Source organism: Mobula hypostoma, chromosome 23 (assembly GCF_963921235.1).
Source record: "Mobula hypostoma chromosome 23, sMobHyp1.1, whole genome shotgun sequence".
Taxonomy (NCBI): Eukaryota; Metazoa; Chordata; class Chondrichthyes; order Myliobatiformes; family Myliobatidae; genus Mobula; species Mobula hypostoma.
Window position 1 is genome coordinate 18,583,675 of NC_086119.1, and position 27,071 is coordinate 18,610,745.

Here is a 27,071-nt window from a genome sequence, read left to right on the forward strand (position 1 = left end):
TTTTGTACTTTAAAAAAAAATCTATTCAATATATGTATACTGTAATTGAATTACTTATTGTTATTATTTTATTTTTTTTTCTCTTCTATATTATGTACTGCATTGAACTGTGGCTGCTAAGTTAACAAATTTCACGTCAGATGCCGGTGATAATAAACCTGATTCCAATTCCTTGCTCTGCCTGCTCGAAATAAGTTGGTGCTGATTAGCAACAGGAAGCTTGGTAGAAAGGCCTTTTCTTCTCGCTATTCCCCTGATTATGGTAGCTGATTCCAGCATAAGGCGGGCAGATTTAGCCCAGATCTGGTTGCTGACCAACAGGAAAAATATCAGTAAGGTTGAAAGAGTATAGAGAAAATTTACAAGGATGTTAAGGGACTTGAGGGCATATATAACCATATAACAATTACAGCATGGAAACAGGCCATCTCGGCCCTTCTAGTCCATGCCGAACTCTTACTCTCTCCTAGTCCCACTGACCTGCACTCAGCCCATCACCCTCCATTCCTTTCCTGTCCATAAATCTATCCAATTTAACTTTAAATGACAACATCGAACCTGCCTCAACCACTTCTGCTGGAAGCTCGTTCCACACAGCTACCACTCTCTGAGTAAAGAAGTTCCCCTTCATGTTACCCCTAAACTTTTGTCCTTTAACTCTCAACTCATGTCCTCTTGTTTGAATCTTCCTCACTCTCAATGGAAAAAGCCTATCCACGTCAACTCTATCAATCCCCCTCATAATTTTAAACATCTCTATCAAGTCCCCCCCTCAACCTCCTATGCTCCAAAGAATAAAGACCTGATTTGTTTAACCTTTCTCTGTAATTTAGGAGATGAAATCCAGCCAACATTTTGGTAAACCTCCTCTGTACTCTCTTAATTTTATTGACATCTTTCCTATAATTCGGTGACCAGAACTGTACACAATACTCCAAATTTAGCCTTATACAATTTCAACATTCCATCCCAACTCCTATACTCAATGCTCTGATTAATAAAGGCCAGCATACCAAAAGCTTTCTTCACCACCCTATCCACATGAGATTCCACCTTCAGGGAACTATGCACCATTATTCCTAGATCCCTCTGTTCTACAGCATTCTTTAATGCCCTACTATTTACCATGTATGTCCTATTTTGATTAGTCCTACTAAAATGTAAGCATGAGTTATAGGGAGAAGTTGAGTAGGTTAGAACTTTATTCCCTGCAGTGTAGGACAATGAGGGGAGATTTGATCGAGGTTTACAAAACTATGAGGACTATAAATAGGATAAATGCAAGCAGGCTTTTTCCACTGAGGTTAGGAAGATTAGAATGAGAGGTCAAGGGTTAAAGGTGAAAAGTGAAATGTTTAAGGGGAACTTCTTCACTCAGAGGATGGTGAGAATATGGAATGAGCTGCCAGCGGAAGAGGTGGATGCGGGCTTGACGTCAACTTTTAAGAAAGTTTGGATTTGGTCGGCTGGTGGCGCAGTGACATCAGCGCCGGACTCCGGAACGGAGGTTCCCGGGTTCGAATCCAGTCCGGACGTTCCCGAGTACGCTTTCCGTCCATGCTGGGTTGAGTGTTGAGCTCGCAACTCGGCCTGGTTAGATGAAGAAAAATACTGCAAAATGTCTGTGTGAGGAGTGGAGTGACACACGGTCTTTTGTTCTGTGCCTTGTAAGGCACGAAAATGCCCGACGCTGGATAAGCACGTGGAGGGGATGGGTATGGAAGGCTGTGGTCCAGGTGCAGGTCAATAGAACTAGGCAGAATAACAGGCGCCATGGTGGTGTGGCGATTACTGCGACACTATTACAGTTTGGGGCATTGGAGTTCAGAAGTTCAATTCCAGCGCCATCCGTAAGAAGTTTGTACGCCCTCCCCCTCCCCATGGACGTATTGGTTTGTCTCCCATAGTCCAAAGGCGTACCGGTTAGTCGGTTAATTGGTCATTGTAAATTGTCCTGTGACTAGCCTAGGGTTAAATAGGTGGGTTGCTGGGTGGCGTGGCTCGTCGGGCCGGAAGGGGATGTTCTGCGCTGTGTCTCCAAATAAATTAAAAATAGCTCGGCACAGATTTGATAGGCCAAAGGGTCTGCCGTTGTGCTGTAGTGTTCTGTGACTCTATCTCTACCTCTCAGGGTGAAGTAACATGGTGGCAACTGAGCAGATATAAAACTTCTTGTTCTTCAGGCTCTTTGTGGCATAATTACCGAGAAAGTTGTCGGTGTGTGTGAAAGATTTACAACTTCTCATTTAACCCAGTCACACAGAACAGCTGCTTTCTGAAAGTTAAGGAGATTTCACTGTAAATATGGAATAAATACTGATTAGTCTGAAGATAGCAAGATGTAAAAATTAATGACTCTTTTTAACTGCTATTTGCTCAAATGGAACAAGGCTGCGATGAGATTGCACATAAGTATATTACACTAATTCCATTACAGTCCCAATAAGTTCTCAGGGTTTGGTAGAGTCGATGGTGATGTGTTTCCAAAAGTGGGGGAATCATAAATAAGGAGACATGGTTGCAAGATCAGGTGTGTTCATTTAAAATGGCCGAGTTTTGCATAGAGCAGGGGTTCCCAACCTTTTTTTATACCGTGGGCCAGTCCCATGAAGCAAGGGGTCTGTGGATCTCAGGTTGGGAGCCCCTGTGGCGTAAAGGGTCTAGATTCAGATTCATTTGTTTATCACATGTACATCAAAACATACAGTGAAATTAGCACAATCTAACAATGTGCTGGTGTCTCCACACATTCCAGTGCTGACATAGCATGCCCGCTATGCTCCGCAGCACACAAAACACTACAAAACTCAACATACTGTCCCCCAGGGACAGAACAACAACAAAAAAATGACGGTGAATTCCTGGGATTCTCTGCACCAGAGGACCGCGGAGACCGGATCATTGTAGGTATTTTAAAAAGGAAATAACGTTCTGAAAAGTCAGGGAATTGAGGGCTGCGGGGAATGGGTTCAGAAGAGGAGATGAGGCCTGAGGGAGATTGAACGGTGAATCAGGTATGAGCGACTGAGTGATCCACGCCTACTCCTGTTTTCTTGCGTTCTCATGGTAAGTGTCTGCTGACTGAGCTGGAACAGCTGGCAAGGAGTGTGAGTGAGCTGGCTCCATCAGATTCAAATCACTGCAAGATGGCAAGATTGATTTTTAAATAACTATTTTTTTGTGATAAATGGTACAATGTAGAGCCTTTGCGGGCTTTCATGGCGTGGATGGCAGTAAATGGGCATTGAGTATCCCATTTTTGTAGCCTCATGGGTCAGGTCAGCGGCTTGTTCGTCACAGTGAACACTGTACAAGTCGAGGTGTGGAGCAGGGAGTCGTCAAGGGAAGAGTTCAAAGATTAAAGATTAGCTTTGTCACATGAACAGTGAAACCTATAATGAAGTGTGTTGTTCTGCGTCAACAACCAATGCAGTGTTGTCACGCTTCCAGTGCCAACCTAGCATGTCCACAGCTCACTAACCCTAACCTTAGGCCTTGGAGGATCCTTGAGGAGATCCATGGAGTCACAGGGAGAATGTACAAAAATCAGGGAATTGGGAGCATGGGACTGGAACCCCAATCAATGACCACTGTCAATGTAAAACGATTGCTCCAATCACTAAGATACTGTGTTGCCATTTTCAGTTCCTATCAGGGTGACTGACATTAAATATCGTGTGCTGTTAGTGCTTTATGATTCCATGATTTCTACCTCGAGACAATATAACCAAACTGCTGTCCAAGAGCTGGAGGATGGTTTCAGCAAATTTTGAGTCCATTTTACCACACACTATACAAGGCATCTGATGAGCCTCAGGGTATCAAGTGTAATAGGGCCAGTATTTGTGCAAGGGAGAATGGATACAAAACTGTTTCAAGAATATTTCAAACTTTAAATATTTGAAAAACCTTGATCTAAAATGTGAGTCAAGTTGCAACAGAGAACTACACCCCTTGGTCACTGTGCATTAAGGAAGGATGTGAAGGACAGAAAGGATATCTGAATGATCCCAGGGATAAGCAGTTTCATTCAGTAATGCAGACATCCCACCTCTCCCGGAAGTTCCAGGAGTCTCCCGCATATTAATAGTGGCTCCCTGATGCCCGCAAATTATATACAATGTCCCGGAAATTGAATTTTTTGAGAGCGAGCGTGAGAGAACGTGCGAGAAAGAGAGCGCAAGAGCAAGAAAGCAAGCGCGAGAGTGAGAGAGAGAGAGAGCAAGGAAGCAAGCGCGAGTGAGAGCAACCACGAGAGAGAGAGAGAGAGCGTGCGTGAGCAAGAAAGCAAGCGCGAGAGAGAGAAAGCAAGTGCAAGAGAGACCAGGAGCGAGAGTGTTTCAAAAAAAAGAAAATATGAAACGTACATCACCCCAGACTACACTAAAGTGTACCCCTGCCTAATAGGCGTCAAAAATAATGACAGTGTTGCTCGCTGCACTGTTTGCAACAGTGACTTTTCTATTGCCCATGGTGGGTTAAGGCTGTAAAAGACATGTTGAGGTGAGTTTAACAGGTGTCATTCGTTCATTAGCATAGCTAATGTTATCTAAACTAGCTGGTTAGCTGCTAAGGAGCTACTCCATTGCAGACATCCCACCTCTCCCGGAAGTCTCCCGCAAATTGATGGTGCTACCTCCCTGAAATGAGTTTTTGCAGGGTGGGATGTCTGGTAATGAGTCTGCAGAAGCCCTGGTCTCCCTCCTTTCTCTCCACCTCTTTGACACTGTTATTCCTCCCTAATCTGATGAATGATCTATTTTTAACCTACACACTGATTTTTATGAGGTTTGCTCAGACCTGGGTCTTGTAGGGTAACCTAGAGTTATTACTGGAGAATTGGTGATCCTGGTGGCAAAGGTCTGTCTGTATTTGTTTGTGCAGTGAAAATCCTCTCGAGTTTTATCATTGTGCGTTGCCTTGTCAACTCCCCGCTCAAAGCCTAATTCAATTTTCTGTTTTAGGGGCTACTTTAAAACAAACTTTCTGCAGGATTTTGACTGAATTGCTTAATTGCCTGAGCCCACTTCAAAAGCAGCGAAGGCTACTCCTTGTGTAAATGCAGCATCATTCCATCTGGCATGGTGTCCCTGCCTTTAACTAATATACAGTACCTGATTACAGAGGGATCACTGATCTGCCTCTGCTAGCAAATATATTATTTTGTCAGTGTTGTTCACTGCCTGTGCACTTAATGATTATCTTCTCTTTCTTTCAGTGAGGGCGTGTTTAAGTGTCCAGAGGACCAGCTCCCACTTGACTACGCAAAGGTAAGGGGCCAATCCAGGCAGTGATTTTCACTTTTTCACGCACTAATTGGGTTGCTGCAATTGCTGCATGTCCATTTGCCATGGTTATCTGTGTCTGTTCTGAGCAGCTCCCCCCCCACCACCACCACAACCCCCCTCCTCCCACCCCCCACCATATCTCTATTACCCCAGGGGTCCTTGTGCAGCCTTTGTCATTTTGTTCCCTACACTGATCAGTTGCAGCTCTGACAATTGTAGTAATGAGCGTGCCTTCAGGCTTACCATTCTCTGCATCCTTTGTTGTGGAGCTCACAAAGGTCTTTCTAGTTTAATAGTTGTCTTCCTGGTTGCCTGTTCTGTTTTGTTGGACGAGTAGAGCCGTAAAGCTGTCTGTTTCTCTCCATCTCCTCCAAAGCACGCTGTTTTTTTTTCCCCTCTCCTGCACCTCAGTCACTTCTGCTTCAGTCTCTCAAAGGTAAGGTAGATTATTCAATGTGACACCAGACATCCCGCCTTGTTCCATGCGGGAACAAGAAACCACTTAGCCCCCCTGAGGCTCTGCACCGTCCAGAAAGGTCCTGTACCTCAAGTCCAACACCCTGTATATTTCACATATCGCTTGAATGCTTTGTGATGTCCAGCATTTTAGCAACTCCTCTGATTAAATGATTTGAGTTTTCTTTAAAATCAAAGCATAACCAAGTGCAAGCACTCTGACGTAAGTGTACAGTTAGTCCATTCATAAAGGCTACAGCCAGCCTGTACCTCAAGTCCAGCACCCTGTCTGGTTCACGCATCCTTTGAATTCTTTGTGGTGTCCAGCATTCTAAGCAACTTTGCAAATTGAATGATTCAGTTTCTTAAATCAAAGCAGTGCTGAGTGTAGCCAAGAGCAAGCACTCTGACGTAAGTGTACAGTTTGTTAGAATAATTAGCTGTCAGCAATTTTCTGATGTTTCTGATTGCAATAATAAAAGAATAACTGAGCTGGTTTGAATAGAAATTGTGAGATGAAGTTTTTTTTAAACTGGTAGTTCTTTTCACTTAATTTAATGTGACATTCCTTGTCATTCCACGTTGCCTTGTCAGATTCCATTAGACAGTATACAGCAGTTGCATTTCTTCGGAGTGTTACACACTGTTCCATAAATTCAATTTGCCCATCAAATCTATGCAATGGCAGTTATGATTGAGCCTTCCTACAGTGATCGGCTCCACAATGCCCCGCTGTTTGTTCTATATTCAGTTCTGTTACAGATTCAGTAAGTGACATCTGACTCTTGGCGAAAGAATCAAGCTTAGTTTGTTTTTACTCTTTTCTCTCACCGAAGATTGAGTTGGCTGCAGAAATGACCATTTGTCTGTGGTTTTGCAAAGACTGAAGAGGGTGCTTATTCTACGCTCACTAAGTTGCCTGCATTCACCCAGTCTTTCTGCCAAAGGGATCCAATCGCTTTTCTTTCATTCAGTTGGTAGATGGAAGAATTGGCACAAAGAATGTCACTATTTGTCAATTGACGCTTGAATACACTATTGCTTCCTCTCTTGCCCTCCGAGCTGGCAGCAAAATCCCAATGCAAACTGAAACAGAGGGAAATGTGAACCTTCTCCTCTCTCCTCCAGTTCTTTTAATACAGATGTTCTGTCATTTTACTCTACTGCATTTCATCAATATCTTGATATTAGATGTAGTTTCATTTCCACAGATGCTAGAAGTTATATTTAGACTGTAATCCACTCTAGCTGGATTTTTTATTAAAAAAACTTCCCCCTTTATTGTCCAGACAATAAGTCTTACTGTTCCCTGCTGTGTCAATTCTAATTTTCATTAGCTTTGAAGTGTCGTGGAGACCAACTCTTTTTTTTTAATATTTCCTTCCCACTGCAGCAGTGGGTTTGCGAAACGCTGGCAGTGCAGGCTACCAGATTATGATGTGTTCACTGAGTGGATTCTTACAGAGAGATTAAATTGATCAGCTCCAAACCTGGTACACATGAGGCAGAAAACAGTACAGAACAGAAACAGGCTTTCAGCTCACAATGTTTGTGCATCACAAAATGCCAAATTAAACAAGATCTCTTCTGCCTGTACATGATCCATATCCGGCCACCCTGAATATTCATGTGTCTATCTTAAAGCTGTTAAATGCCACTGTTGCATCTGTTTCCACTACTACCTGTGGCAGGCAGATCCAGGCATCTACCACTCTCTGTGTGTAAAATAAAACTTGTCCGCACATCTCCTTTAAATTTTCCCACTCTCCCCTGAACTATAATGTCCTCTATAGTATTTGGTATTTCTACCCTGGGAGAAATTATCTGACTGAAAGCTTCTCATCGGTTTATAGATTTCTGTCAGGTTTCCCCTTGGCCACTGACACTCCAGAGGAAGCAAGCCAAGTTTGCCCAACCTCTCCCAGCTCATATCCTCTGTTCCACGCAGCATCCTCACAAACCTCTTCTGCACCCTTTCCAAAGCCTCCCCACCCTTCCTGTAATGGGCTGCCAGAACTGTGCACAGTGTAATGCGTACTTGCGCCTTCCATGTGTCGCTGTTTGCTGGGGATATAACCTAAATTGAGGCAAACTTGCCTTGCCTGAATACGGCCACTATCGACACAGCCGAATGATGGAGATGCTGAAAATGTGTAACTAAAAACAGAAAACATTGTAAACAGGGAAACAAGGGCATCAATGTTATGATCACTTCTATTGAGGAGGTCAGAGTAAGCCTTGGAGAGGGCCTCTGACACCTCCATTAGGGTGTCACAAGGCCAAGTGCAGCCATTGAAATACTTATGAACTATAATCACTGTCAGAAGTTGGCCAGCCTGTACACAGCAAACTCCCATAACAGAAAGTGTGATTGTAAGCGCAGAGTCGATGAGTAAGGCCCGTCATCCCAGATCGTCCATGCCAATCATGATACCCACCAAGTGAGTCCCACTTGCCTCCATTCAGTTCATATCCCTCTAAACCCCTCCTATCTATGGTTTCTGAAGTGGTATCAGCTTATTACCTGACCTGGAGAAGTTGCCCCTCCTAATCCTTTTAAGTCTTTCACTTCTCAGTTAAGCTATGCCCTCCAGCTTCCAGTTCCCCTTCCAAGGGGAGAAAAAGCTGAGTGCATTCACCCTATCGATGCCCCTCATGATACTTTGTTTTGCCGAAGAAGATTAAGGGATAAGTATTAGCAGGGACGTGACAGCAAATGTTTACACTTGTTTGTAAAAGGGCCATGGGATCTTTCACACCTATCGAGCCTGATACAGACCGTGAGTTTAACACCCCACTCGAAACCAGGAGGCAGTGCTGGCTCAGCACATCTCCTGCGGCGGCACAGTACTCCATGACTGCCACAGTTTGGCAAAATAAAACCGAGAGTCAGCGATAGAATGGAAGGTAGTGTTGAGGTAAAATTTCGACGATAGTACCTGCTGTCTGCAGGGGTTGGAGTATTTAGGAGATGTGGGGGGCGGGAAGGAAAAGAAAAGTAGTCAGGATCATTGTTTTCCTTGTTTAAATCACTGAACTGTCAGGGATGTGTGCTGATGCATGAAGGCCTCGTGTCATTTTCACGCTCTTTCCAGTGTCCGTTCTGTGGTGACACAGGATGAATGAGATGATTTTTTTTTGTTTCTGCTTTGTTTTTACATCAAACACAACCTTTCCCCATACTTCCTCTCCCGGCCTCCAGTGCATGTCTTGGTTCCTCTTCAGTCACTGGGGACAATCGCGTTTCTGTTACACTTCAACAGGAAAAGGCCACAATCGCTTTCGGTAAATGCTCTTGGGTCACCTAGTCGAGAAAACTGCTGCAGCCGCAGATTGTAGGGAACATGAGCTGATGGCAAAAAAAAAATCTCGGAGCATGAATGATGGAACTGACCTTCCATTTCAGATCTCTGGTGAACACGCTGAGTTTTGGTATTCTTTTCCAGCACTCTGCACACAAAGACTGTTCTGTGCAGAAAGGAAACGTCTGCTTATTCCGCTGATAGGAATAAGTTAGAAATTAAACAGAAGTGGTTGAATGAACTTTTCTCTACTTCTTGTCACAGCAGGCATGGATAGGGTCTGTGTTGGGCAAAGTTCAAAGTAAGTTTATTATCAAAAAGTACCTATATGCCACCATCTGACAGGGCAGACTTGATGGGCCAAATGGCCTAATTCTGCTCCTATGTCTTATGATCTTATATACTACCTGGAGGATTGTTTTCTTGCAGGCACTTAGAGAAAAATTAAGAAACACAATAGAATTTATGAAAAAATACAAATAACAAAGACTGACACAGAACCAAAGCAAAAGAAAACAAATTGTGTAAAAAAAGTAAATAAATGAGACTGAATTGTAGAGTCCTTGAAAGTGAGGTCATAGGTTGTGTTTAGTGATCTGTTCAGAGGTGAGTGAAGTTTTCCGCACTGGTCAGGAGCCTGATGGTTGAAAGGTGATAACCATTCCTGAACCTGGTTTTGTGGGACCTAAGACTCCTGTCCCTCCTGCCCCTCCTGCCCAATGGTCATGGGCCTCCAGCTTCTTCTTCCTGTGGAAAACAATCAGCTCTTTGATTTTGCTGCTGTTGAGTGACAGGTTGTCCTTACGGTGCCATTTAACCAGCTGTTCAATCTGAAAACTATTTAGAGACCATGTTGTAACAGAGTTGTTCTGCAAGATTTTGAGTCGTGGAAAACCAATTTTATTGATTTCTGTACTCCAGGCTTTTCTAACCTGTTATTCAGTCAGGTGGGTGTGGAAGGTTATTTGATGGCAGTTACCGTCCACATCAAAGACAGCCTCAGATATTGATACCAATCCCACTCTCCTCCCACCTGAATCCCCTCCTTCCAGGATGCTGAGCTCACAATCTACCCTGGTATCATCTTGTGCTGTATTGTCTACCCGCGCTGCACCTTCTCGGTAACTGCTACAGAGACTCATCAGATTCTGCAGAGGCTGGAAATCTTGAGCAACACACACAAAAAAAAAATGCTGGAGGAGTTCAGCAGGTCAGGCAGCATTCACAGAGGGAAATGAACAGCTGACATTTCAGGATGGGATCCTCCATCAGGACACAGACATCAGACACGTGTGTTGCTCCATAACTGTTACACTTCGTTCTGCATTCTGTTATTGTCTACCTTCTACTCACCCAATGTACTGTGTAAAGATCTCGCCTGTATGAACAGAATGCAAGACAAGCTTTTCACTGTATCTCATTACATGTGACAATAATAAACCATTTCCAGTTCCAGTGCACCACAGATAGATAGACAGAGTGGATATGGAGAGGATGTTTCTAATAGCGGGAGAGTCTAGGACCACAGGGCACAGGCTCAGAATAGGACGTCCCTTTAGAACAGAGATGAGGAGGAATTTCTTTAGCCAGAAGGTAATAAATCTGTGAAATTCATTGTCGCAGATGACCATGGAGGCCAAGTCATTAGGTATATTTATAACGGAGGTTGATAGTTCTTGATTAGTAGGGGCACTTAATGTTCTGGGGAGAAGACAGGAGAATGGGGTCGAGAGGGAAAATATATCAGCAATGATGGAATGGCTGAGCAAACTCGATAGGCTGAATGGCCTAATTCTGCTCCTACATCTTCTGGCCTTATGAGTCAAGACCTCTCCTCCATTAAAGTACCCAAGGGAGACTGGCAGCTTCTAAACACAAAAAGCTGCTGGGCATTCATAATTCTCATTAAACATAGTAGGAAATTATTTGAGCCATAAAATCTATTCCAGTTATTTCCATGCTTCCATACAAGTCCCATTATCTTGCTCTTCAGTCTGGTAGGATTATTCAGCTTCTGATGTCCTTTTCTGAATTTAAAAATATGTCCAACTCGTGACTGATTTTTCTTGCTTTTGGCTGGAATAGATACCAGACCTCCACTCCAGAAAGCACAGGGTGTTTCTCATCAGAATAGGTTCTGTGTATGTTGCCGCTTGGTGTGAAGATTCCCAGCATTATGGTGTTGTCAGCGATTCTTTCTTTAACCACCCCACCTGCAATCCCATCCAACCATTAACATCCCCACTGGCACCTTTTGTGGATTAAGCACAGTACAACTGGAAGGTGGACTGCACCTAACTTTAACACAAGAGGTCCAGCAGATGCTAAAAATCCAGACCAACACACATACACAAAATGCTGGGGGAACACAACAGCAGGCCTGATGAAGTATCTCACCCCAAAATATCAACTGTTTATTCCTCTTCATAGGTGCTGCCTGACCTGCTGAATTTTGTGAGTGTTGCACCTATCTTTCAAGTCAAAGTTCAAAGACATTTTATTATCAAAGTACGTATCATATATTACCTTGAGATTAATTTTCTCACAGGCATTTACAGGATCTTAGATGTACTAAAACACAGAACAGTTCTGAGTTCCACCAGTCCAGCGCTGGTCAGACCCATATTCATTCAATGCAACTGAATGCATCAAAAGGTGCATTGTGAGCACTGGATATTTTGGGCAAGAAACTAATCCTCCATCGGTGTCCAAAATCGGATAAGCGTGCGATGCAGGAACCTTCCAGAAACAGCATAGATAAAGCCATCATGTCAGAGTTTAAATAAAATCCTTCCCGCTGCCAGCAGCCCTTTTCAGATTCCAAATGCTCATTCTGACAGAGATCCTCAGTGAGCGAGAGCAGCCCTCTCCTTGACTCTTGAAGAACAGACAGCTTTATTTAAAGAAGTGATCAGGGTTCTGGGCCTGCTTTTTTTTTTGTTCTTGCAGCTCTCCCCGGTCAAGGCCTTTGCTTTCCAAGTGAGTGAGCGAGTGACCGCCCCCCCGGTTCTGGGTGCCACTGTTCACGCTGAAAGTGAATTGTACAAAGGAGGAAGTGGCAGATCATCTTCCCTCCCTTTCACATCAAGCAGATTAGTACAATCCTGCCTTTGTTTTGTGGTAACTGCCTGGAGAGGTGGCTTCTGTAACTCTCTGTGGTAATGACCTCCTGCGGCTGAAATGATGCCAGTGGTGGATTGGGAAGCAGACTCAGTTCATAAGAGGGCTTTATTTATTGTCCAATGTTGGCTTAATGGTGCTTTTTCCATCTAAATTAAATACTGTATTCCTTCCTTTCACTGATCCTTCTATTTTCCCTTGGTCTATGTGCTCATTCAGAGTCAGAAAGAGCCACTTTGTATTCCTTGAATGATCGGCCTAAAGGCCATTTAACACAAGTGTACAGGTGTGAGGAACTAACCTTCTGAACCATCCTCCTCCGTCCATTCCATAATCCAGTGCGAGCAAGTGATGGGCCGAGATATTTTTCGATGCGAATCAGAATGCCAGATTCCGGCACAGGATATCATGCGTGCTCGTGGGTTAACTGAAGTAACTTGTCTCAGACCAAATACCGCAGATGTTGGAAATCTGAAAAAAAAACCCTCGGAAAAAGCTAGAAGTATTCCATAGGTTGGGAATATTATGGGATTTGTGGCGAGAAATGGAGTTATTCTCTCTTGGGCCTTTCATTAGGGCTATAGAAGTGAGAAGTAATTAGTAAATCGGTATGTTATTCTCATGTGTATCAAGATACAGTGGGAAACCTATTTTTACATGCCATGCATATAGATAATTTCAATATATAAGTACAATGAGGTAGTTATAAGGAAAAAGCAGTAACAGAGTGCAGAAATCTCTCCCATCTCCTTTCTCTTTCATTCCCTGGTCTGGCTCCCACCTTACCGCTTCTCTTCTGCTGTATCACTTGCCTATCACCTTCCTTTGGTGCCTCACCTCTTTCCCCTTCTCCCCTGGTCCCCTCTCCTCTCCTATCAGATTCCTTTACCTTCTCCATCTATCACCTTCCAGCTTGCTTCTCACGTTATCCCCCTTCCCCACCCACCTCCCTTCCAATTCACCTGGCTTCACCTATCACCTTACAGCTTGTAACCCCTTCCACTCTCCCCACCTTCTTATTCTGGCTTCTTAACCCCTTCCTTTCCCGTCCTGATGAAGGGCCTTGGCCCGAAACATCGACTTTCCATAGATGCTGCCTGACCTGCTGAGTTCCTCCAGCAATCTGTGTGCGTTACAGAATGCAGAATATAGTGTTATATTTACAGTGGAAGTACAGTGCAGGTAGACAGTAAGGAGCTACTGAAGGAAGCAGGGGTTAAGTTGAGTAGACCTGAGCTAAATGATCCTTTACTTATTCAGTTCTAAGTATTGCCTAAACATTTTGGAATCTGGCTGGGAGAGGCAGCTGATGTGAGGTGCTTCCTGTCCCCTTCTCCAAGTGAATACCATTTAATCACTCGGTGCCATGTTGTGACTATGATCTGAAGTCACAGGAGAGACACTGAAGCTGATGATATAGAAATCTTTATTCAAAGCTTATTTATTTATCAACGTATGAATACTTTATACAACCTTGAGGTTCGTCTCCTTACAGGCAGCCACAAAACAAAGAAACCCGAAAGAACCCATTTTAAAAAAGGAAGACTGTCTAACACTCAATGTGCAGAGAAACAATTCGTGCAAACAATAAAAGTAAGCAAACAGCATTCAGGACTGAAATTCAGGAAAGTGAGTCCACAGGCACGAAGCCAGGCATCACTGTAGCTGATCCAAGAGCAAACCACAGCCTCAGTTCAGCACAGAGATGAGTAGACCTCGCGAAGCAGCGAGCTGAACTGAGTCCCTTGCCTCCAGCCCCTAAATTATTCAAACCTTGGGTCATTCCTCGCTCTCTGACCCAGACCCTGCCAGTTCAATATGATCTTGGGCCCTGGTCCCGTCCCCTCAACCCAGCCCAGTGCTTAAATTGATCAAACCTTGAATCCTTCCTCACTCTCAGGCCTCACTTCTGCTTGCATCAATTCGCCTCCATGTCTGCTCCTGCAATGGCTAAACATTGGCTTATTCCCCGCTCTCGGACTCGGACCCCGCTACCTCCATTTCCTTTATAACTAAGTAGTTCACTTAAATAGGCTAAAAGCTTCTGAAAACAGAGAGCCAGACACCCAAAATTAATATTGTCAGGGCTGTCTCTGAGTACGCGTGTCTCTACCCTGACCACATTCAATATGTTAAATAACAACATCCATCTGGTCAGTCAGCTTAAACTCAAGTCATAATGCTGCAAAATAACTTAGCCCATGTGGCCTGATTTGATATAGGCCAATTAACACAACCCCAATATCCTAATGTTTGGCTGATACATATGCAAATGGACACCATTTTGCAAACTATATATCTCTTATTCTGTGGGCTTTTTCAACTTATTATAAAAACTGAGGACTGTTCTTGCTTAAGTTAATGTGTGCTACATTCACATAACTCCAGAGTACTCCCTAACACCCTGCAAGCCCCATCTGGTGTGGTACAGATCAGTAGAAAGCTGTGCTCAAATATAACTCTATTTTTAATGGGCAGCAGGCACCATGTGGCTGAGGCTTCTGGATTGGACGCATCTTCTTGTAGGGAAGGCTCCTCCCTCCCCAACCGCGAAGAGCCAGTGAGGGGCCTGGCGTTTCAGGTGCTGCGAACCAGCGACCATACACAAAGCTGCACCACCCCCACCAACGCCGTCTTTTCAATCCTGAGGGTCTGAACCTTTGTCTGGCTTCTTCATCTCTGATCTGTTTATCCCAAAACATTTTTCCGACTAGAATTAATCACCTGTCATGAGTTCACATTGCAAGGTGAGGACGTCAGCCTTGCATTGTGTCTGGTTTCAGAAAGAAAGCTCTTTCTCCCTCTTGCTCCACCTCTCACCAACCCTTTCCCCCAGCCCAGTTTAGCATTGTTAGAAATTCTCTGTGACACCCTTTGAAATGAAACCAGTTTTAAAGATGCTGGGAAGCACCTCAGCGTCCAGCTGAGTGAAGTGCCCGGTTAGATGACTGCAATTACCAACCTTTAAAGCTCTAGATCGACTTAATAATAATAATTCATTGCAAACACTTGTGCTGCACTGAAGGATAGGGAATTGTAGGATTCAACCAGTACTCAGAAGCTTGACTCCTGTTGAATAGAGTGACGCTGAGATGAACGTAATTGGAGGAAACTCCCATTCATACAATGGGAACTGGAGGGAGTAGATCTCCTTGGGTTTGGGGTGATGATAATTCATTCCAATGTACAGGATCATTAAAAACTTCTGACCACCAAGGATATATTTAATATGCCATGCCTCAAGAAGGAGCATCCATCATTAAAGATACTCAGCACCCAGGGCATGCCCATTTCTCATTGCTACCATCAGGGAGGAGGTACAGCAGCATTTTAGGAGCGGCTTCTTCCCCTCCGCCATCAGATTTCTGAACGGTCCAAGAACCATGAACACTGCTCACTATTTTGGTCCCTTTTTGCAATATTTATTTTTATATATTTCTGATTATAACAATGAATTATAATCTTGTTTATGTATTTCACTATAGTGTTGATGCAAAACAACAAATTTCACGACGGATGTCGGTCGTAATAAACCTGATTCCTTTTCTGATCACTCATCATTTGGGCTTGATCTCTTTCTATCAAATGCTGAGGTAAATCATCCACAACCATGGGAACTGAGCAATAATGTGGAACTGGGGTGTGCTTGATCCTTAGAAAGTCATTTGTGTTCTGTCTGGATACCTCAACCAGCTCATACACAAAGCATCATGGACACTAGGTGAAACTTCTGTCCAAACTCCATAACTGCAGTGGATGGGGTAATATCTGACCAAATGGAGAGATCTCCTCCTTAATCAGAATTTCCTGACCAAGCCCAGTTCAAAGGTTAAATCAAGGCGTGGAAATCATTCTAAAACTGTAACACCCTATTCTGCATTCTGCCAATGAATTTCCCTAGTACTACTTCAATATATTTTATTTTTCAATGACCTTTTTATTTTTAATTGTATCTCATTTATTTATTATTATCTGCTTTATTATTTGCACAGTTTGTTTTTTTGCACATTGGTCGTTTGTCAGTCTTTGTTTTTTGCATTGATTGTATTGTACTTATTTATTGAGGTACAGCGTGGAATAGGCCCTTCTGCCCTTTCAAGCTGTGCTGCCCAGCAACCTCTGATTTAACCTCAGCCTAATCACGGGACAATTTTCAATGACCAACCAACCTACCAAGTCTTTGGACTGTGGGAGGAAACCAGGGCACCCGGAGGAAACCCACACAGTCACATGGAGAGCATACAAACTCCTTACAGGCAGTGCCGGGAATTGAACCCGGGTCGCTGATACTGTAAAGCATTGCGCTAACCACTACACTATCGTGCTGTCCTACAGCTCTTTGTTCTGTGAATGCCTGCAAGAAAATGAATCTCAGGGTGACATACTGTATATGTGCTTTGATAATAAATTTACTTTGAGCTGTGGAATCACAGTACCTGTGACAATAATAAACAAATTTAAGTTCTAATAATAATTGATTCGCTGCTTTCAGAACTACTCATTCAGTGCAGCGCTGGCTGACTGTTTCTACTGTCCATGTGAATCATGGGCGGACATTTACATTGCTTGCAGAACAAAGCAATGCTGAGTTTCTATTTGGCTCCAAGCTTTTACACTCATTTATTTGTATCCTTGATTTGCCACAAGGATCTGACCTCTGATTTTAACCAAGCGGGGCGGAGGCCCTGATGATTGCGAAACGATTCAGAGGTTGACTGCAAAACTGCAGCATGAGTTAGGTTTTCTGCAAAGTTGCAACAGTGTCGGCAGCTTCACTTGCTGAGCTCGCTTCTGTCCAGGTGATGCCTCGTTCATCCTGGCAGTGCTGCTGCTTTGAATTAAGAGAGGATGTTAAGACGGGCTGCTTAGTCTCAGATATCACTTGCACCACACAATTGCATTTAAAATATTCCACGTCTCTGCTGCATCAGATTAATTGTGTGTTTCTGACTGATCTTGTCTGCTCCAATATGGCTACTGTCTATATGTTTCTCTGTTTGTGGCTGGCATCCCTAATTGTCCCTGAACTGAACAGTCCGGCAGCCACTTCAGAAGGCAGTGGATACACAGTGCTAGCAACTCTTCCCTAAACGATATCAGTCAATCAGCTGGCCATTTCCTTTAAACTCCAGAACTCATTGAGCTGCGGTGATGGAATTTCATCTCATCTCCGAAGCAATATGAAAAGAGGCAGAGATAGATTGGACAACCAGTGCCTTTTCCCCAGGGCAGAAATTGCTAATAGGTGAAGGCATAATTTTAAGGTGATTGAAGGAAAAAATGGGAGGGGGGTTGTCAGAGGAAGGATTTTTACCCAGGGAGTGGTAAAGTGCTTTGAATGCATTGCCAAGGGTGGTTGTAGAGGGCTATTTATGAGACTCATAGATAGACAGATGGATGAAAGATAAATGGAGGATCAATTGAGCGTCTGAGCTCATCTACTGTGCTGTACTGTTCTGTGTTTAACAGTTCTTGGGTTTGGCCGTGGTCCAATAAGCTGGCCGTTATGTCACCGCATCTCTCGGGAGAGTAAATTTGAAGTCTTCAGGCTGGAATATTCTCTTTTTTACTGACCGTTTTTATTGAGTGAGTATCATTGTAGAGGGCATGAATTTGTGGGGAAAAGGAGATGTGTGGAGCCAGTTCTTTTCCACAGCGCGGTAGATGCTTGGAATGAGCTGCCAAGGGTAGTGGTAGAGCAGATACCATAGACCATAGCACCATGAGATACAGGAGCAGAATTAGGGCATTTGGCCCATCGGGCCTGCTCTGCCATTCAATCATGGGTGATCCAGCTGTCTTTTCAGCCCCAATCCCTTCATGCCCTGACCAGTCAAGAGTCCATCAACCTCTGCCTTAAATATACATAAAGATTTGGCCTTCACAGCTGCCTGTGGCAAAGAATTCCACACAGATTCACCACCCTCTGGCTAAAGAAATTCCTCCTCATCTCCATTTTAGAAGGCCGCACCTCTATGCTGAGGCTGTGTCCTCTGGTCTTAGGCCCTCCCATCATAGGAAACATCCTTTCCACATCCACTCTATTGAGGCCTTTCACCATTCGCTAGGCTTCAATGAGGTCACCCCTCATGCCACAATGGTGGCATTTAGGAGACTGTTGGATAGACACATGAATACGCAGGGAATAAAGGGATATGGATCGTGTATGGGCGGAAGGGGTTTTGATTCAGTACCATGTTTGGAGCAGACTTGGTGAGTCAAAAGGCCTTTCCTGTGCTGTACTGTCCCGTGTTCAATGTTCAGTATATGACAAATCACAGTCATATTCCTGATATCTTTGCCTACAACTTAGTTCCTGGAGGGGGCCTGTTGCCTTCAATTTGCTTCACCCTGAGCATAAATTTATTGGCTGACTCACTGCAAGGCTTTATCTAGCTTGGCCACAGATTGGTGAGTAAGTGCCCTGCAGATCTCTGATTACCAGGCAGTCAGCTAAATTTTTATTACCTCAGCAGAGATGTGGTGATTTTAATGCTCTCCACAGTTTTCAGAGTGTGGGACTAAGAAATAAAGATCAACAAGTTGGAAAAAAAAACATTGACGAAGTTTGGGTTGACATACACAAATGCCACATGGCATCTTATTCCATTGCTCAATGTTCAAAGTAAATCAAAGTACTTTAGTGTCACCATATACTACCTTGAGATTCATTTTCTTGCGGACATTTACAGGAAAAATAAAGAAATACTATAGAGGGGGCTTTGTGGTTCTGAGGTTTTCCTGTCATTCATTCTCTTGAGGCTCTTCTGGTTTTTGTGGATGCCTGTGAAGACTAAGAAGTTCAGGTTGTATTCTCTGATAATAAATGGAACCATTTGAATTTATAAAAAAAACTTAAAAATAACACCAGACTGACAAATAACCATTGTGATGTGGTGCTCCCAGATAGCTTTCACTTTGGAGTTCCCTGCATGATTACTGTAGTGACTCCTGCCACAGGGTACTTTTCCAAAGACGGGTGTCCAGGAAAGATGCAGACTGATGTCAGAGTTGTATACAACGTGCAAGACCAAAAGGCTTTTATTTAACAGATGGATTGCACACTTACTACGCATGGCAGGGGATTTAGAAATACTGGCACTGCTCTTGTGTTTTGCTCAGGCTGTGTGTGTGAAGAGGCAATTATCCATTGGGCAGGCAGACAGGCAACCAGCAGAGAGGTGGCTGGACTACCCACAGTATATCTGATGCTGGTTTTCTTCTCAAATCATTTCAAAGTAACAAGGATCTGCAAAAGCATATATCAAACAAGCTGCAGCATTCCACTGTTCATAATCAGTAAAGATTCTGCAGTGGCTGGGAATCCAGAGAAACACCCGTACAGAACGCTGGAGGAACTCAGCAGGTCTGGCAGCCTCAAAGGAGAGGAATAAACAGTCAACGGTTCGGGCCGAGACCCTTCACTGGCACTCTGCTATTCATGATTTCCTTCCCTGTCTATTTGGAGTGTTATAACAACATATATATTTTACACTCCTTGATGATAATATACGTTAACCAGAGCTTTTCAGAAGAGTGTTGTTACATAATGTTCTTTATCCAGAAAGTGGGGAGAATATATACAGTAAACATGAGGAAATCTGCAGATGCTGGAATTTCAAGCAACACACATCAAAGTTGCTGGTGAACGCAGCAGGCCAGGCAGCATCTCGAGGAAGAGGTACAGTCAAAGTTTCGGGCTGAGTCCCTTCGTCAGGACTAACTGTTACTAACTCTTACTAGCTCTTCTTTCAGTTAGTCCTGACGAAGGGTCTTGGCCCGAAATGTCGACTGTACTTCTTCCCAGAGATGCTGCCTGGCCTGCTGTGTTCACTAAGAATATATACAGACTGTTTTTAATAATGTTACAATTTTGGGTGATGCAATAGCCTGGTTAGTGGAGCCACTGCCTTACAGTGCTGGAGACCCAGGTTCAGTCGCGATCGTGGGTGCATTCTGTGTGGAGTTTGTATGTTCTCCCCGTGCCCGTGTGAGTTTCCCCTGAGTGCTCTGTTTTCCTTGCACATCACAAGGACTTTTGGGTTGGAAGGTTAATTGGCCAATGGAAATGGGCCCTCTGGCACGTCGGTGAGCGGAGGAATCTGGGGTGGAGTTCCTGAGAATAAAATGGGATTAAAGTCAATGGCTGGGTTGACAGTTGGCACAGTTTCAGTGAGCCCAAGGGCCTGTTTCCAGTTTGTATATCTGACCTGTGTTCTGGATGGTTGAAACGACGCATTAGGCCATCCCAGTGCCCCACACAAGCTGTTCCAGCCCCCCATTGAAATATTGATGAGGTTTCAAGTCAATGCCCGATCCGTGCCAGGTTTGCTGATCTTGGCTCAGGAACTTCCAGAACTGCTGAACTTGGCTAACAATAGCACCAAAGTCTTCCGATAGAGAGGGGCCTACTCCCAGGTGGCCACCGTGCTGTCTGTCACTGTCGATCAATGCTGCCTGCCGGGCTCGAGGGCAGATGCTCTGTGTCTGACCACCTGCACAGAGTGATGTGGCAGCATGTTGTTGGAGCCCAAGGGATCTTCACAGCAAGGAGCTGTTCCTTAACAAAGGAGTTAGGGGAATTGATAGCAGACATCCCACCTCTCCTGGAAGTTCCGGGAGTCTCCCGCATATTGATAGCGGCTCCCTGATGCCTGGAAATTATATACAATATCGCGGAAACTGATTTTTTTGAGAGGGAGAGAGTGAGCGAGCATCCTGATTGGTTTCTCTTCGTGCTAAGTAGACCTATCAGTTTTCTCTGTGGGCGGGCTTTACAGTCGGCCTCAAAAATAATCACAGTGTTGCTTGCTGCACTGTTTGCAACAGTAACTTTTCTATTGCCCATGGTGGGTTAAAATGTAAAAGACATGTTGAGGTGAGTTTAACAGGTGTCATTCGTTCATTAGCATAGCTAACGTTATTTAAACTAGCTGGCTAGCTGCTAAGGAGCTACTCTATTGATGTCCTATGTGATGAAGCCAAACTCCCTGTAGACTTGCTTAAAGTTGTAATAGAATAAACATGATAATGTCACATTTTCTGCATATACCCAATTTGGTTTACAGATTAGACAAAATCACTAAACAAAGTATTACATACACTCTTGGAGGCCGACTGGGGGTGGGGGGGATATGGGGTTGTGGGGGGCGGGGGTCTACCTCCCTGAAGTGGTGGTGCTACCTCCCTGAAATGAGTTTTTGCAGGATGGGATGTCTGCGATAGACAACAGGGTGACTGCTGGTGGAAATGACCTCACCTCATCAGCCAATTTCCATATTTTTTTAAATTTGTAAAATACAAATAGAAATCTTTTATTTATATCCGAGCAGCCAATTTGTGAACAGATGGATTGCCTGCAGCCGTACTGGCCTGAAAACACCTAATCTCATCTGACTTTAGAAGTGAAGCAGACTCGGGCCTGGATAGTGTTTGGATGGGAAATTGTCTGGGAATACGAAATGCTGAACTCTGAGGCTGGCATAATGGCATGGCTACAGAGCCATTGGCTCACAACGTGAAGAAACAGGCTGAATCCAGACCTGCGGTGCTGCCTGTGTGGAATTCACACGTTCTCTCCGTGACCGCTTCTCAAAGTCGTGCGGAAGGTTGGCCACTCAATGTTCAAGTGACTGACAGAAAAGGGCCCCACCCAAAACGCTGGTGGAACTCAGCAGGTCAGGCAGCATCCATGGAAAAAAAGTACAGTCGACATTTCGGGCCTAGAGCCTTCAGCAGGACTGGAGAAAAAACGGTGAGGAGCAGTCCCACCTAAGGGTCCTGGCCCGAAACGTCGACTGTACTTTCTTCCATAGATGCTGCCTGGCCTGCTGAGTTCCTCCAGTATTTTGTGTGTGTTGCTTGGATTTCCAGCATCTGCAGATTTTCTCTTGTTTATGATAGAAAAGGGAGAGGGGTGACAGTGCTGGAGGATGAAAGAACCAGAATCAAGTTTAATATCACCAGCACGTCATGAAATTTGTTAACCTTGCGGCAGCAGTACAATGCAGTACATGACAGTAGAGAGAAAAAATGGAGCTACAGTAAATATAAGTATATATTTTCTCTCTATTATCATGTACTCCATTGTACTGCTGCCACAAAGTTAACAAATTTCAAATATATTTATTAAGTAATTAAATTTAAAAAGCAGGGAAAATTAGGAAATAAAGCGTAGTGAGGTAGTGTCCATGGGTTCAATGTCCATTCAGAAATCAGATGGCAGAGGGAAGAAGCTGTTCCTGAATTGTTGAGTGTGTGCCTTCAGGCTTCTGCACCTCCTTCCTGATGGTAGCAGTGAGTAGAGGGCATGTCCTAGGTGGTGGAGGTCCTTAACTGTAGATGCCGCCTTTCTGAGACACCACTCCTTGAAGATGTCCTGGGTACTGTGGAGGTTAGTGCCCATGATGGAGCTTACAAAGATTACAACTCTGCAGCTTTGATCCTGTAGCTTGGCCCCTCCATACCAGATGGTAATGCATCCAGTTAGAATGCTCTCCACGGTACTAATGTAGAAACCTGTGAGTGTTTTTGGTGACATACCAAATCTCCTCAAACTCCAAATGAAAGAAATATAGCTGCTGAAGGCATTAGTGGGAAAGTGTAAGGAATAGATTGAAGTTTGGTTGGGTGCTTGATTGGCAGTGCAGACGATGTGCTGATGGGGAGGGCGATTGATGAGGGTGTGGGGAGAGAGAAAGGTAGGATTATTATAAATGGGTGGTTGGTGATCAGCACAGACTTGTGGGCTGAAGGTTCCCTTTCAATGTGATATCTCTGACTCCAAAATCTTTCCAAACATCACATGAAAGAAATGCTTTGTTAATGTGTTCAGGTGATGGCAGAATAATGAATTTTCCGAAGCAGAATCTGATTTATCATCATTGACTTGCAGAATATGATGTGAAATTTCTCATATTGGGAGTGCAGTGCAAAGACAAAAAAAATTCTATGAATTCCGAAAATAAATAAATTGTGCAACAGTGTATGTGGGCCATTCAGAAATCTGATGGCGGAGGGTAAAAAGCTGTCCCTGAATTGTTGAGTGTGGGTCTTCGGGCTCCTGTATCTCCTTCCTGATGGTAGTAACAAGAAGAGGGCATGTCCTGAATGGTGAGGGTCCTTAATAATAAATGCTGCCTTCCTACCTTCCGCTTGAAGTTGTTGTTCTCAATGGTGTATTACCCTTTTGAAGCTTTCTAAGCACTCAGAACAGACAAACTGGTTTGCTCATAAATAAGATTGCAATGAATAGACAGCAATGAATGGGCCAACAAGATGATACACCCCAGTTTCCAATTCCACATACTGAACTAAACTACCTCTGGAGGTATTTTGGTGATTAGAGGGCTGAAGAAAGGGAAACAAAACATTCAAATACAAAACCTATTCAAATCGCTAGCTGATAGGGTGCTTAGGAAGGTGTATGGTGTGTTGGCCTTCCTTAGTCAGGGGATTGAGTTCACAATCTGAGGTAAATGTTGCAGCTCCATAAAACCCCGGTTAGACCACGCTTTGTGTTCAATATTGTGTTCTGTTCTGGTCACCCCGTTGAAAGAAGGATGTGGAAGCTTTCTAGGTTTCAATTGGTACATTTAATGTCAAAGAAATGTATCCAAAAGGCCATCCTGAAATGCTTTTTTTCACAAACATCCACAAAAACAGAGGAGTGCCCCAAAGAATGAATGACAGTTAAATGTTAGAACCCCAAAGCCCCCCCATCTCCCCCCTTGCACACACAAGCAGCAGCAAGGCAATGACCCCGCCTCCCCCACCAGCAAAAAAGCATCAGCGCCCTCCACCGAGCTTTCAAGCATGCAGCAAGGCATCAATAAAGACACAGACTTGCAGTACCCCAAAGACTACTTGTTCACCCAGTAATTTGACATACCACAGGCTCGCTCTCTCTCCCTAATAAGGGAAAATGAGGTATCCCCATTTCACAGTGAGAGGGGAGACATAACAAAGCAACTTGCTGGTTTATGGTGTTAAAAGTCTGTTGCGTCGCTTTTTCCGAGCTCTGTGCCCAAAGTACTCGGGTCCCTGGGCACACAGCCAGCAGCCAGCTTGCTGCGTCCGACCTTCTGTGTACTCCCAAAACCGGCCTCGAATCAACCCGTCTCCAGAGCCATGAAAATCCGGCACCCTGAAGGCGCGTGTCTCCCAGGCTGTGCCCTTGGGATATCAAAAAGCAGCCGGTCATGAGGCCCTGAGAGCAGGTCCCATTTCCGCAAAGAACCAAAGTCAGCGTGTAACTCCAGGTCGGGGTCTTCAAAAGAACCTTGAAAGGGAAAGAAAGGGATATCAAAGATAGAAACAGATATGTTTCCAGAGATGCAAGCAAAGGTTAAACACCATCATCCTAAGCTCCGCCCTTACGCCCCTCTTTAGAGAGGGTGTAGAGGAATTGTACCAGGATGCCGCCCGGACTGGAGAGCAGGTCTTATGAGAAAAAGTTGACACATCTTCCCAAGGTGGAAATGGCATAATTTTGAGGTGATTGGAGGAAAGTATAGAGGGGATGTCAGAGGTAGGTTCTTTACACAGAGAGTGGTGGGTTTGTGGAACGATGTGCCGGGGTAGTGCTAGAGGCAGATACATTAAGGATATTTAAGAAGCTCTTAGATAGGCTCATGGATGATAGAAAACTAGAGGGTTAGGTAGGGGAGAAGTGTTAGATTGATCTTAAAATAGGTTATAAGATTAGTACGATATCACGGGCTGAAGTGCCTTTACTGTGTTGTAAAGTTCTACGTTCTCTAAATTGGATATATTATGTGCACCCATACTACATTTTACATGCCCCCACCACCTCCACCCTCTTAGCATGTTGAGTGGGGGTGGGTGGGGACAGTTGCATTACAAATGCACAGATAGACAGTAAATATTAGAAGTGAATTAGAAAGAATAAATAAAGTAAGTTACCTCAAACAACCTAACGGGGGGGGGGGGCGGGGGCGAGGGCGAGGGGGGTCATCACTTTTCCGGCTATGGGTTGACTCATTATAGAGCATAATTGCCGAGGGTAAGAATTTATTGAGGTATTGCTTCGTTACGTGCATTTTTTCCCTCTCTGGGTCTGGTTTCCTTTGGTCGCAGAAATAATCGAGCCTTTCAATGAGCCATGAGGAGATAATTTTTTTCACTGAGGATAAAGTTTCCTGTTGTTCCTTTCAGATCTACCCCGATCCAGAGTTGGAAGCTCAGATTCTATCGCTGGTCATTCGCTGTATCCACAGTGAAGAAGGCTGCAGATGGACAGGACAGATTAAACAGCTTCAGGTAAACTCTTCAGCTGTCTCACAGCTGACCATCGAAAAGTGGGCACCACTGAACTGCATCACAGTCGGAAAAGATGTTGGAACTATTACTGGGTGCTTCAGATGTTATTAGTGCTGGACGATGAAAACTTACCCAGTTTAGAGAAAAGCGTCAATGGCTGAGAGATATGAGTCTGTAAAACAACGTGACTCTGATCTTCCTTTTCCTGAGATTATGGAAAATCAAAGCAACAGCAAGTTAGTTCAGAGGATGTTTGGACCCCACCCCATCAATACGCTTTGATTTAGATCTTTTCTGCAGTCCAACCTCTGTTTATTTTCTGCAGCAGTGGCCAAGGAGCTGTTGAGTCACACAGCACAAAATCAGGCCCTTCAGCCCATCGTACCTGTGCTGATGATCAAGCACGCTTTTATACCAACACACACAAACTTCTGGAGGTACTCAGCAAGTCAGCCAACATCAGTGGAGGTGAACAAACAGTCAAGGTTTCATGCTGTAACCCTTCATCAAGACATTCCTCCAGCATTTTGTGTGTGTTGTTTTGAAATTCCTGCATCCGCAGAATCTCTTGTGTTTCCCATTTTACACCAGCCCCGTTTAATTCTTCCACACATTTCCATCAACTCTCCCCAGATTCTGTCACACACCTACACACACTAAGGGCAACTTACTGTGATCAGTGAACGGACCAGCCTGCACATCTTCAGCATGTGGGTGAGGACCGGACTACCTGGAGGAAACGCGTATGGCTGCTGAGAGAACACACCACGCAAATGTCATCAGAGGTCAGGGTTGATCCTGGTCACTGGGCATGTGAAACAGCAGTTCCATTGGCAACATGGCTGGTCCTTGTTATTAGACTTGATGCTGGCGTTCTGTGTCAAAGACAATCCAGTAAGGACCAGAGCAAGGTTGGCCAAATTGGGCTTTGCCTAGGGCACCTGCAGCTATTGGTAGTTCTGATTTCAGACTATTGTTCTTGTGTCCTCAATAACGGGACCCAAAGCATCAATATGTTCTCCTTCCTTCTCTGCTGGGTTATGGGTCCCTGATGCTGGGCATTGTATACCCCACTGGCCAAGAGTTGTGAGGGGAAGCATTTATAGGCTATTCATTGCTAATGACACATCACAGCTAACCCTGGGATTCTTCATTAGGAATGCCCGGGAAGAGAAAATTCCACAGAAAGTGGTGGATATAGCCCAGTCCATCACAGGCTAAACCCTCCCCACCATTGAGCACATCTACAAGGAGTGCTGCCACAAGAAAGCAGCATCCATTATCAAGAACCCCCACCATCCAGGCCATGCTCTCTTCTCTCTACTCCTTACAGTCAGGAGCCTTAAGTGCCACACCACCAGTTATTACTCTATAACCATCAGGCGTGGATGATTTCACTGACCACAACTCTGAACTGACTACATAACCTCCAGATTCACTTTCAAAGACTTTACATCTCATGTCAGTATTCATCATAACTACATTCATTCATCCATCTATATATCTTCTTTTTGCATATTGGTGATTTGCCAGTCTTTATGTATAGTTTTTCATAAATTATATTGTATTTCTTTAGTTTCTTGTATTTGGGCAGATGGGGCTTGTTGGCCATGGTTAGCAGCTC

The 27,071-nt window shown here is 44.2% G+C and overlaps 1 protein-coding gene across 1 annotated transcript in view; it reads left to right on the forward strand.

The window, feature by feature from the left end:
* The window catches only part of LOC134337042 (TNF receptor-associated factor 4-like), a 124,198-nt gene that overhangs the window by 86,108 nt on the left and 11,019 nt on the right, over positions 1-27,071 (forward strand). Inside the window, exons 2-3 of the mRNA XM_063031809.1 lie at positions 5,219-5,270; positions 25,343-25,447. Coding sequence (XP_062887879.1) covers positions 5,219-5,270; positions 25,343-25,447 — 157 coding nt within the window. The remainder of the gene's footprint in view (positions 1-5,218; positions 5,271-25,342; positions 25,448-27,071) is intronic.